General features: G+C 40.7%; 1 protein-coding gene across 1 annotated transcript; it reads left to right on the top strand.

Annotated features, from left to right (window-relative positions):
- Window positions 1–3,008: 3,008 nt before the first annotated feature.
- On the top strand, window positions 3,009–11,974 carry LOC117055312 (spermatogenesis-associated protein 9-like). Its single transcript, XM_033164780.1, has 5 exons — window positions 3,009–3,132; window positions 3,664–3,752; window positions 9,401–9,604; window positions 10,701–10,796; window positions 11,709–11,974. Exons 1-5 carry the CDS (start codon window positions 3,072–3,074, stop codon window positions 11,949–11,951), a joined length of 693 nt encoding a protein of 230 aa, XP_033020671.1. The 5' UTR covers window positions 3,009–3,071; the 3' UTR covers window positions 11,952–11,974.
- The last annotated feature ends 1,548 nt before the right edge of the window (window positions 11,975–13,522 follow it).

Here is a 13,522-nt window from a genome sequence, read left to right as displayed (position 1 = left end):
GCCCTCCAAAAGGGCGGGAAGCAAGTTTAACGCTCATTAACAACTTTGAACATGACCGGATCTACAAAATAAAGGCGGATTAATCTTGTAAGTGAATCACACTATTCATTCATGCTTTCACTTTCACTTTTGCGCGCAATTATACCAAAAGTAGACCTTGAAAAACCCATAAAATAACCAATTAATTATGAATCCATGGCGGATCCGTGAAACGTATTCCGACAAAAAGAGATGTTTCTTCTTGGTTCTGGCTCTCTCTTGATTCCTTGATAGGAACAGAAAAATAAAAATCTGCCTTGCTTTCACTGCATCCGGCCTCCATCCATTCATCTCTGACCAATCATGGACTTAGGGGACTCGGTCCCTTGGGGAGTTGGACCGCAAAAGCCAACCACCCATATTTTTCTATATCAATTGTAAAGCCATAAGCCACATGAAAATGAGGAACACCATGCACCACATTCTATGGTTATTGCAAAGGCTCTGGTTTGAGGCACAATTCTCTGACTACATGATTAATTAACATACTAACAGCCACTTTACACTCCAGGTGAGCAGAAATAGTTGAAATTGAGCCAATTTCATTCACTTGGCTTCAATAGGACATAACTTCTTTAAATCCTTGTTGTTGTTGTTAAATTCATACCCTGCATTTCCCCTTGACGGGACTCAATTGCATTGAGTCTGTAAAGGTAAAGGTAAAGGGACCTCTGACAATTAAGTCCAGTTGTGAACTACTCTGGGGTTGCGGTGCTCATCTCATTTTAAAGGCCGAGGGAGCCGGCGTTTGTCCACTTCCACAAACAGTTTTCCGGGTCATGTGGCCAGCATGACAGCCGCTTCTGGCGAAACCAGAGCAGCGCAATGATACGCCATTTACCTTCCCGCTGGAGCGGTACCTATTTATCTACTTGCACTGTGTGCTTTTGAACTGCTAGCTTGGCAGGAGCTGGGACCGAACAACGGGAGCTCACCCCGTCATGAGGATTTGAACCACTGACCTTTCGATTGGCAAGCACAGTGGTTTAACCCACAGCACCACCTGTGATACTGTAGAGACTGGCAAAAGGATACTCACAAACTTTTATCCCTCCTAGCAAAAGCTTCAGAACCAACTGGGCCAAAGCAAAGAATATGAATTTTATCAGGGAGAAATGTAAAGTACTACACTTGGGCAAAATAAAAAATAAAAAATGAAAGGCACAAATACAGGATGGGTGACACCTGGCTTGAGAGCAGTACATGTGAAAAGGATCTAGGAGTCTTGGTAGACCATAAACTTGACATGAGTCAACAGTGTGATGCAGCAGCTAAAAAAGCCAATGCAATTCTGGGCTGCATCAATAGGAGTATAGCATCTACATCAAGGGAAGTAATAGTACCACTGTATTCCGCTCTGGTCAGACCTCACCTGGAATACTGTGTCCAGTTCTGGGCACCACAGTTCAAGAAGGATACTGACAAGCTGGAACGTGTCCAGAGGAGGGCAATCAAAATGGTCAAAGGCCTGGAAATGATGCCTTATGAGGAATGGCTTAGGGAGCTGGGTATGTTTAGCCTGGAGAAGAGAAGGTTAAGGGGTGATATGATAGCCATGTTCAAATATATAAAAGGATGTCATATAGAGGAGGGTGAAAGGTTGTTTTCTGCTGCTCCAGAGAAGTGGACACGGGGCAGTGGATTCAAACTACAAGAAAGAAGATTCCACCTAAACATTAGGAAGAACTTCCTGACAGTAAGAGCTGTTCGACAGTGGAATTTGCTGCCAAGGAGTGTGGTGGAGTCTCCTTCTTTGGAGGTCTTTAAGCGGAGGCTTGACAGCCATCTGTCAGGAATGCTTTGATGGTGTTTCCTGCTTGGCAGGGGGTTGGACTGGATGGCCCTTGTGGTCTCTTCCAACTCTATGATTCTATGATATCTTGAAAACATGGTGGAAGTTGTTCTTTGTTTTAATGAACAACCTGGCAGAAAGAAAGCTCCTTTTGATCTCCCTTACAAAGAGGGAGTATAAGCATTGTAGGATTTATAAATGTTTTCTCTACGTTGCTGGAAGGGGAATTTAGCAAACAGATTTTATCAGATACAATTTAGAAGTGCCAGAGGGAACCTAGAGTATGGCAAGAAAATATTACGCAATGCAGCTACACGTACTGTAATATTAGAAGCTTAATGTGAAATGTGCAGCTATTAGCAACAATCCAGTACTAAGCAGGCTTGCAAAAAACACCTAACTCAACTGCTATGTACATAATACCAGCTAAAAATGCTGCTACATCATTTGTTTTCTGTATTCGGATTGAAGTTGGTTTAGGGGGGAAAGCATCAAAACACAGTATTTTATTAAAAACAACAGAATAGATACAGGGCAGATATAGACTGTAGCTAACATGTGAACATCGCTTCCCAAACCAGCTGTGGGAGCACCCTTGATGCAATGTAAACAGAAATGTGTGCACATCCTGCTTATCTACCATGTCTTCAGCAAATGGATTCCAGGAGTGGTGTAATAACAGTTTATTTCACTAGCCATATGTGGAGGGTACTTCCTGTCTAATATGTCCTAGCAAGAATTGGAACGCAATATATAATTAGTGCCTTTCCACCTGATTTTTTTTGTCAGTTTAGAAAAAATATATGCAGTTATGTATAGTAACAGTACAAACATATAAACACCTAAGTTCTATTAAGCTAAATATAACTAACTTTCCTAGTAGGCATGCATAAGTCTGCATTGTCAGTATCCCAAAACATACAATTCATAAACAGAAAAATAAATTGTAATATTAATATACCCAAGGCAGAGTAGGCCACTAAATTTTCTTAAAGTAAAACTTGCACACATTCCATCCAACATTCATTGTACTCTGTTTTAAAACTCAAGGGAGGGGACTTCGGAACTTCTAGTTCATTCTGAAACAGAATTCTAAGAATGTTAGGTTCTGTATAACCTAGAAACCAGAGCACTTTTTCCACCTTGCTCTTCAGCTTTTATGCTAGTCTATCAAGGACCATAAATATCAGCTTGGTTAGGCTAATTTTAGGAGCTGTAGTCAGACACCAGGGCATGCAGGATGTCTCTCAGGCCAATTGGCTGGATATGTGGAGAGCTGGTCAGGAAATTTGCTGGACAAGGTATGAGCTACTCTGTGTCTGAGTCTTGAATCCCCAACTGGAAAGGAGTTCTCAAATTCTGGATTCTGAGAACACTGCCTTCTCTACACCTTTGTACTTGATTTTTTTTAAAAATCAGTTTCTACCAGATAGGCCAGGGGTAGGCAACCTCATTCCTGGGGGCCAAATATGGCCCTCAATGCCTCTCTGGCCTGTGGAATTTTCCCCAGGCCACACCCCTTCTGCACCAGCCATGGCCCTCGCTAGCCCTATTCCACACATACATGTTTTTGCCTAGCTGGAATGCCTTTGGTCCCACCTACCACTAGCACATGGCCCTTGAAACGTTGGCCATATTGGTTTAAGGCTCAATAGAATAGAATTCTGCTAATTTAGATCAGCCAGCAATTGGCTAGACAGCAACTATAGTTCTTCGTTCTGATGCTGCAGATTTGCTCCAACCTGAATATTTCATGTTTGAACAATGTTTACATGATAAGTATAATTTTGAGGATGGGCTTTATTTTTTTTAACTACTGTTTTTCAATTCAGCCCAGATAATACAGAGAGTCTTCTTGGAAATTATAGATGAGATTAGGGATGAATTCCCCAATTTACTGAGACTGACAAGCTCAAACCAGGTAATGTTTCTGAACTAATACTAATACTATTTCACTATTATTTGAAAGTTAAGTTTCTTTATACAATAGTCTGTTAAAGATTGCATTTATCACAAACTCAGCCAAGTTTCAGCTTAATGTTTTACTTATACATAAAGTTATACACAAAGTTAGAAAAATAATTAATATATTCAGGGGAGACAAGTTTTGGCAGAAAGCTGCTCCACAGATTTTTTGTTTTGTTTTGTTTTTAAGTATCATTTTTATCCAATGATGATAAAAAACTATATTATTACTAAATCCCCAAAATAAGCATACCCACCCATGTGTGCATCTATTGAGTTTTGGCTAATTTATCCAAGTAAGCAAGGTTAAACTGATGTTTCTTTTTTCTTTTTAAAATATTTTTATTCATTTTACAAGATAAAAAACATAAAACACAAATACAAAAAAACAAACAAAACACAAACAATTCTTATATCAACTTCACATTTTCCCTTTAACATCTTAGGGTGACTTCCCCCACCTCCCCTTCCTGGGTTTCATTACCATTCTTCTTTATGCATATTTAACAATAATTTTTGCTTTTTGCTCAGAATAAATCACATCAATACCATTTAAAAGGTTTTTGCCAACCTCCATATGAAGCAAATTCATCTTCATAAAATTCCATGACACATTATCAAAAGCTTTCTCTGCATCTATAAACTTTAAAATGGCTTTACATTTCTTTTTGTTGTTGTTGTTTAGTTGTTCAGTCGTGTCCGACTCTTCGTGACCCCATGGACCAGAGCACAATTCTTTTTAGATTGTAGCAATTCCAAAATATCAACAACATTTCTAACATTATCTTTCATATGTCTGCCAGGTAGGAAACCGGCCTGGTTGTTATTTATAAATTCTTTTAAAACTAATTTCAATCTTCTTGCCAGAATATTAGCAAAAAAATTGTAATCACATTAAGTAAGGAGATTGGTCGGTAGTTCTTGTCCTGAGCTCTGTCTGTGTCAGGTTTAGGAATCAGAGTGATGAAGGCATCTTTCCAGGTCTCGGGCGCCTTGTCCCCCCTTAAAATCTTATTGCAGACATCCGTCTGCGGTTGAATCAACCAATCCTTCAACGTCTTGTAATACTTGGATGTTAAGCCATCTGGTCCTGGAGCCTTCCCAATTTCCATTTGGCTTATAGCCAACTCCACCTCTTGTGTTGTTACCAAGTCATTAAGTAGGGTCTTCTTATCAGTGGGAGTCTTCTGCAATCCATTAGATTTTTAAAACCACTGTATTTTAGCTTTATCTTCTTTATCCTTTTGTGTAGAGCTGTTTATAATGCTTTTGGAAGTTTTTTCTAATCTCTGTAGGGTTCTCGACATGTCTTCCATCCACCACAATATGAGTTACTGTATTTTCCTTCTGTCTCTTTTTCAATTGCCAGGCCAAAAGTTTGCCGCATTTGTTAGCCGATTCAAAGGTCCTTTGTTTCATCATTTTAATCTTCCACTCAATTTCCTGACTGATGATTGATGAATATTGTGATTGTAATATCTTAATGTCCTTCTGAATCAGTGAATTTTTTGGGTTGGCGCTTAACTTTTTTCCCTTTTCCTTTATCTGGGACAGAATGTTATCTTTTTTCTCATTCTGTGCTTTTTTTTCTGATAGCATTCTGTTGAATCAGGAATCCTCTCATTACCGCTTTGCTTGTGTCCCAGACAACCCTTAAATCTGTATCAGAATTCAGATTCAGTTCAAAATAATCTTTCAGGGTCTTTGAGCATCCTTGATAATTTGTTCATTTCTAAGCAATGCGTCATTCATCCTCCATCTAAATGAACCTTGCAGAGTTAATTTTAGTTGCATAAAAACAGCATTGTGGTCTGAACAAGTCTTTGGTAGAAACCCTTGGAACAAGGTCCTTTGTAATCCAAATGTAGTCCAAACGACTCCATGATTTCTTTGGCTTGGGGAAATATGCAGATTCATTTTCTGTTGAGTATTTTAATCTCCAAATATCCAGCAAGTCCAAATTGTCTGCCATATCGAATAATGTTTTGGGTAGTCTTCCGTCATTTGTAAATTTTTGTCTTTGAGATCTATCCATCAACGTTGAGACTACCCCATTTAAGTCTCCCATTAGAATTATTTTGTAGTCCAGAAAATCCAATAACTTTGTTCCAAGATTTTTGAATAATTCTGCTTTGCCATCATTTGGTGCATAGATTCCCACAACCAAAAGTTTTTCGCCTTGTGCAGAAATTTCAGCTGCTATATATCTCCCTTCCTCATTCTTGATGATCTGTTTTGGGGAGAATTTCTCTTTCACATAAATCACCACGCCTCTTTTCTTCACTGTATCCGATGATATGAATTCTTATCCTAATCTTTTGTTCTGTAAAATTTTCCTTTGGTTCCTTGTAACATGAGTCTCTTGTAAGCAAATCACTTCAAGTTTATGTTTGAGCAAGATATGGCTGGTTTCATTCATTTTCCAGCTAGAGTTCAAACCATTCACATTCCAGGAAAGCACCTTAGCGCCATCTTTATAAAGTCTTAGCCAGAAAATTAACTGTATATTATTCCACTCCTCCTGCACCTGCTTGTGCTCCCAGTTCTGGATCTGGCAGGCAAGGGCCTGATTCAAAGTCTGATGCATTCTTTTCGATGAATCTTCTCTTTTCTTCCACTGATCTAATTATTTGTTTCTTTCCTTGGTATTTGAATGACAGACCTTGGGGATATTCCCAACGAAAGAGAATTCCCTTCCTTCTCAGAGAATCTGCAAGATCAGAATAATGTTTCTGCAGTTCCAAGGAAAGCCTGGTGACCTCTTTAACAATACAATTTGCTGGTTTTGGATTCTGAGGGCTTTGGTGTAGTAAAGACCCAAAATTCTATCCCTCTGCTCCTTGGTTTGAAACATCATACAGTCATTAACAAATTTTGAATCCTTTTTACCTTTTAATCCTAATCTGAAGGCACTTGCAATCCAACTATCAAGCTCTTGTTCTTCCAATTACCAAAAAATAGCCAATTTTTTGACTAGTGATTCTTTCAAATTATCAGTCTCAATTGAAGGCAGTCCTCTAATTCTTAAATGGGTCTCTTTCTGCCTCCGCTGAAGGAAAGCAACTTCAACTGAAGTTACTTCCTGATTTTTTTTTCCCAAGTCCCCAATTCTAGTATCCTCCAAATCCTGAATTTTCTTGTCCACACCAGCAATTTTTACTTTATTTTCTTGAACGTCCTATTTGACAGCTCCCAGGTCTTTTTTCAGTTCTTCAAAATTGGCATTTGTCTGTTCCAAAGCCTGAGTATTTCTTTGCAGGTTCTCTGTGTTCTGGGTAACCTGGTTCCTGATTTCTGTCAATAGTCCTAGAACAAATTCTTAGAATCCAGTATCTTTAGAGGCTCTCCTGCCAGAATCCTTCTGAGTGGCTGTCTTGCCTCTGCTGACAGGGGCTGCGCTCTCAGGAAGAAAACGGGCTGTCAAATTGTTTTACAACTCTTCACAGAGATCAATTGTCTTTAATTAAACCTCCCCCCTTTCCCTGCAAAGAGGGGAAGCTACAAAGAAAAAACCTTAGGACGTTTCAAGGGATTAACAGTCAATAGTTCCCGGCTCTGGCAGCTGCCGTCCTGGTCCCAGCGGAAGAGATCGGCTTCTGTTTTTAAAACTCTCCATGACCAAATCTTTTCAAATTAAATCCAAATCCTTTTACTCACGATTATAGTTTAGTCCTTTTTTTGTTCTTTTTAAACGGAAAATCCGCCGCTTGCTGCCACAAGTCCCGAAGCTTTGCACCGGGAAGGTAGCGATGTCGTCCTTAGCGCCAAGGGCTCCAAGCCCTCTCACTCACAACACACTCAAAAGAGCTTTGCTGGGGAAAGGCGGAGTCCCAAAAGGTACCCGCTGGATCTCCACATCCCCAAAATGCACTATTTGGGGTTTCTTTGGGGGTCTGCAGCGCTTTTGTGGTTCCCCCAACCTTCGAGAGCCAGTGTGGTGTAGTGGTTAAGAGCGGTAGACTCGTAATCTGGTGAACCGGGTTCGCGTCTCCTTCGGGTAGTGATAAAGCGGGATAGCAAATCCAAACTCCTCCTCCTCCTCCGCGTGCCGGAATTCTAGAGCTCTGGAATTCCTCGACTAATGGCTGGCCCAACAGACCGGAAGTCCCTTAAACTGATGTTTCTAAAGCAGTCTAAAGATCCATGGCATACAATGTTCTTTGGTAAACAGCCCAAGGCTAGTAATGCTAATTTCCCCCCTTACTGGTGTTTCTGTTAATAATTGTCTAAAATACATGTCAACTTGGTGCATTTGCTGGAATGTTGGACTAGGAGGGACCAGGGTTCAATTTCCTACTCAGCCATGAAGTTACTGGATGACAGCCCAGTCACTGTCTATCAGCCTAACCTCCCCCACAAGGTTATGGAGAGGCAGAGATCCATTTATGCCATCTTGAGCTCCTTGGATTAAAAGTGAGATATTAATATAATAAATGAATGAATGCCAGGGTCAGATGTTTGCAGATCTCATCATATATTCATTTTCCCCAATGGCAAACTATACTACATCAGCAATAGGGCCCAGTGTGGGAATGTTGAGGATAGTAGGAGAGAATATATTGATTAAATATTATCCTTCCTCACTCATGCTAGTGAGTTAGTAGCAGAGCACATTCCCTTGTACAATGCAGGAAGCTAGTTGATGAATTCGTGAGAATCATTTGAGTTAAGCAATCCAGTCTGGCTTGTTCAGATTCGATTGTTCCTGGTAAATCCCCTTTAGTTCCCTCTTAAAAAGAATAATGACACAACAGTCTTTCTTTTAAAAGTAATGGTAAAGTTTACTTACATTCAGTTCACTGTATGGTCCTGAAGGCAGGCTTTATCTTGTAGTTACAGATACAGAGAAGTGTGGGTTCATCCTCTGTGAGGGATGAGCCCATGTGCTGCTGGCTGAGAGCCAGCAGACAGCAAAAGGCAAAATGGAATAAGGCGGAAAAGGGAAAAGGGAAGATGGCTGCATGACCAGCCCTTTTGTAGGGTCTGCTAGGGTCACGCCCATCTAGCTGGTCACACACAGGGGGAGGATGCTCCAGACCAGGTGTGACAGTAAGTCCTCCTGGCGGGAGCAACATTCCCCTGTGTGCCCACTCTGGACAAACAGGAAATGTTGTATTTGACTGCTTCAGTGATGTTACATCCCACACCCAGAGGCATTGGAAATAAGGAAGATGCCACCAGTTGCAGCTATCTCACTTCACACTTGACTTTACAGTGCTAGGCTGAGGGCGTACCAAGTGTCTGAGCTGCACAGTTTCCAGTGGGATCACCACCTACTGCCACTCATTTCCTCCGTTCCCCTGGTAAGGGAATTTCAATGGGAGGAGCATGTTCTGGAAGCTAAGCCTGCTGAAATTCATCTAGACAACTGTTAAAGGTACAGGAGCCCTGTCCTCTTTCACATCTGGCCACATCACTTTCCCTCTTTCCCAGACACATATTGCATACTTAAAGTGAAATTTGGAATTTTCATGTGATCCCGAATGCTCTACCCAAAGGACTTAATGCATCAAACTGGCTTTCTCTGTTCTAGGCCTCCCCCCCCCCCCGAGTACCATAATTTGACTATTGTTTTCTCCCCCCTTGTATTGTCTTATATTTCAGGATGGCAATCGCACCGTGCAGCAGTCTAGATCTGTTGTGGCGAGAGTGTTCTATTCCGCTCATGCGGTAATGGTTAGCTCTTCAAAATCAATAGCTAAATTTGTGCAGCCACACCTTCTTCAAAAATTGACGGACCTGCAAAGAGTATCACATAATCTCTTGCATAAACTGAATGCTCCCAAACAACCTCTTTATAAAATGAAGGTAGGCAATGAGTATGACAGCTCCATCTCATATTTTCTAAGCGAGTGTGTGAGGGATTTTCCTCAGCACCACAACAGAGGATGAGAAGGTAAGATTTCCTCCTCCATGCCATCTTGAGATTCTCATAATTATAAGCCCCATCAGCTGATGCTATTTGTCCTAAAAATGTTAGGTGCAAATACCTTTTTTTTTAACATTCACATATAGTTTGATCTTGCTTGTGCAGACAAGGATTCAGCATGAGATAAGATTCAGTATGGCAGCTTCCAATGTTCCTGTGATAGCGTATTACAGCACAAACAAAAAGGAATCTTGTGGCAGACTAATAGATATATTGTGGTATAGGCTTGTGGATTAGAGACTAGTGTTTTGTGCATATTTGCTAGAAACTAAGTCCCACTGAGTTCAAAAGGGTTTACTCCCATGTTAATATGCGTAGCCTGTAGCCTTATGTTCTATTGATATCAGTGGGAACTATTTCCATGAAATATGTTTAGGATTTACATAATCTATAACAGGGTGGTTACCTGTCAATTTGTTGATCTGATCTTCCCTAACCCCCCCCCCCCCGCAATAATTTGTCTGGGGCAGCAGCGATAGTGTGTGCGCACAGAGATAAACCACATCAGGGGCTTTGCATTGAAATATTTAGGAACTGTCTAGCATGTGAATATTAGATTGTTATCCATGTTGATCTTTATGTCCCATTGATTTAAGCAAGTTCTTAACTCTCCATTCAAACCAAAGGAACTTAAAAGTGCTAAACTTTGAAAGGATCACATATACCAAACTGCAATATGGCAGAAGAATGAATCCCTTGACTATGAATCCCAGAGTGGTGTAGTGGTTAAGAGCAGTGGACTCGTAATCTGGTGAACCAGGTTCGCTTCCCTGCTCCTTCACATGCAGCTGCTGGGTGACCTTGGGTTAGTCATACTTCTCTGAAGTCTCTCATTCTCATTCACCTCACAGAGTGTTTGTTGTGGGGGAGGAAGGGAAAGGAGAATGTTAGCTGCTTTGAGACTCCTTAAGGGGAGTGAAAGGCGGGATATCAAGTCCAAACTCCTCCTACTCCTCCTCTTCTTCTTCTCTACAGGTAAAATCCATGTTCCTTTATGATGTCATTTCCTATCCAACAAGGACCGCCCTCACTGGTGTAATGTGCATTTCTTATGCAGCACTAATTTATTTGGTAGGTTAGTAAATAATGTTATATCTGATCCTTCTTGTTTCGTGCTCCCCCTTCCCCTCAGCAAAGAATTGAATCCATGCATTATTATTCAATCACTGTGCACACTTTTAGTGCACATTACCAATGCCCAGCTGTAGCTGGCTTGCTAGCTGTGACCTTTCCTCAACCAGCATTGCCTACCTACAGTAGCATATATACGGGTAACCTGTAATTTAGGCTATTGCTATTGCACTCTGCAAAGGGCAGCTCCAGAAACTGCCACTGGCACTAAAGCAGGATCAAGTGTCACTTATCCTTAAACCTCAAGAGGATGGCCATCCAACTGTCAATATGCCAGTATTTATTAAAAGTGTTCATGAGAAAAAGTGTTGACCACATGCAGTATTCCTTGATGGGATGGTTCAAGGGGTAGGCCAACACACAAACATACACACAGCATTTTAGACTGAAACCAGTCCGGAAATTTTCAAATTGTGAATCTGCTCACCTCATCCCCATCATGATTCTGTCCTTTCCCCCAGGCATTTGATATACAGTGGTACCTCGGAAATCGAATGGAATCCGTTCCGGAAGCCCATTCGACTTCCAAAACGTTCGGAAACCAAGGCACGGCTTCCGATTGGCTGTAGGAAGCTCCTGCAGCCAATCATAAGCCGTGTCAGACGTTCGGGTTCCAAAGAATGTTCACAAACTGGAACACTCACTTCCGGGTTTGCGTTGTTCAGGAGCCAAAACATCTGACTTGCAAGGCGTTCACGAACCAAGGAATGACTGTATTGATATAAGTAATGCATCCTAACCAAGTACTGCTATACTGCAAAACTGTATCTCTTAAAGTTAGGCAGAAATGCAGAGGATTCCAAACCTTTCCGTTTCTTTATGCCTAAAAATGTACCTCTTATGTGTATACAGACAGTCTCCATTAATAAAGCACTGGGAAGAATTAAAAGCATAATTGAAACAGAAAAGAGCTCCAGGGAAAGCAGCAGTGATGGTCTCGATGCAGATGGATTTCCCAGAGTCAGGGAAATGGCAAGCGAGTCTGCAACTTCCTCTGCACACGAAATATCTTCAGAGTTGACTATTAAGGAATCACCAAGCAGCGGAAGCATCCATACACTACTTTCGGCAATAGATAAAGAAAATGAACAATAATGCTCCCTTGTACGCTATACATAGCTGTAATTTTTCTGCTTGTGCACTGTTTTATTTCAATACACAAATATGTGAAGATAGTCTTCATTTTCCATTACTCAACCAAATGCAATTTACACACACACAGATGAACACAGGTTCCATACTGTAAATAGTTTTGTATGTTCCTTCTCTAGTAGAAATAAACCAAGTAATGGCTTGCCCCTGTGTATGCTCAGTATCACATTTCATGCAATAGTTTCAGAATATCACAAGCCTCAAAACATTGAAAACCATTTTGATAGAATCAACAGGCATGTTTTTAAATAAATATTACAAAAATAGGTCAATTGACTTATGCAAGCAAAACAAACATCTCTAAAGTCTCATTTTTTTCCAGCATATATAATTGGCTGGTACCTAATTGTTAAAGAAGTAAAAGTAATATTAAAAAGTTGAAGAATGGCTAACATTTTAATTAGTTGATAATTACAAGGCTATTTTGGAATTTTTGACAGCAAAATAGCTGCCTATGTATGTATATATGTCACAATTCCTATTATTTTCCTAAACACACTCATAGCTTCTTTTGACTGATCCTGTCCAAAAGGCATTTAGTTTCACAGTATTTTGTCTTTTAACTCGCTCTTCCAGTATGTATGCATTACTGTACAGAGCTTTCCTTTGGGCTTGGTTTAAAAACAAAGTTCAATCGTACACTAGAAAATGGTTTCAGAAATCTGAACCCCAGAGAACCGTAATCAAATTAAGGGCAGTGCAGGGATTTGGTTATTTTATTTTCCTTCTCAATTGTCCTTGTCAGTCAGCTAGCCACATACTGTATAGGAAGGGCAGATTGCTCCCAGCAGCTCCACCTACACAGCAGTGAGTGCCAGGCTTATCCAAAGCTACTGTGTAAATGGGGCTTTGTTGCTCACAAACTCTTTCCTGTGCACAGTTTCTCGCTACTGGAAGAAAAGGGCTCTGTTTGCAGCTGGGAGAAAAGGGCAGATTTCTTTACTTAGCAAGAAACCCAGACCTGATTAAATGTTACAGATATGTGTGGTTTCTGCTGCTGCTGCTGCTGCTGCAGTTTATCTTGTGGTGGCATAACTTTTGAAAGCTTTTACAGCATCTCTGCATCAGTTCCAGCACCTACCAGGGATTTGCAGTGTTTGTGCGGGGTTGGCAAACACAGTAGGATGGGTTTTTTAATACTACAGCAGCCACATAGAAGGGCGCCACATGGTATTGCTTTACATTTAGATAGGCCATCATCCAGAGGTGCCAACTTGAATAAAATATTGCGGAGGCTCAGGTAAGCCCCTTCCTGCATAGTCAATCATATGATGTGGTGCATGCATACCATATTAATGGCAATTCCCATCAACTTTTTTTTTGGGGGGGGGCGGTCCTCTCAAATATGCTCCCTGAATTGCTTTTAGCCTTGCCTTCTGTATTTTCAGCAAAAGTTTCATAAGTATTTCAACAGACCTTTGTGATGCATGCATATCTAGAAATGAAACTGACAAACTAAGAGTTAAATACTAACATTCCTCAGAGCATGGCTATACCTAGGTAATAGGCATAAT

Source organism: Lacerta agilis, chromosome 11 (assembly GCF_009819535.1).
Source record: "Lacerta agilis isolate rLacAgi1 chromosome 11, rLacAgi1.pri, whole genome shotgun sequence".
Taxonomy (NCBI): Eukaryota; Metazoa; Chordata; class Lepidosauria; order Squamata; family Lacertidae; genus Lacerta; species Lacerta agilis.
The sequence above is the reverse complement of the archived record's forward strand: the minus strand, read 5'-3'. Positions and strand labels throughout refer to the sequence as shown.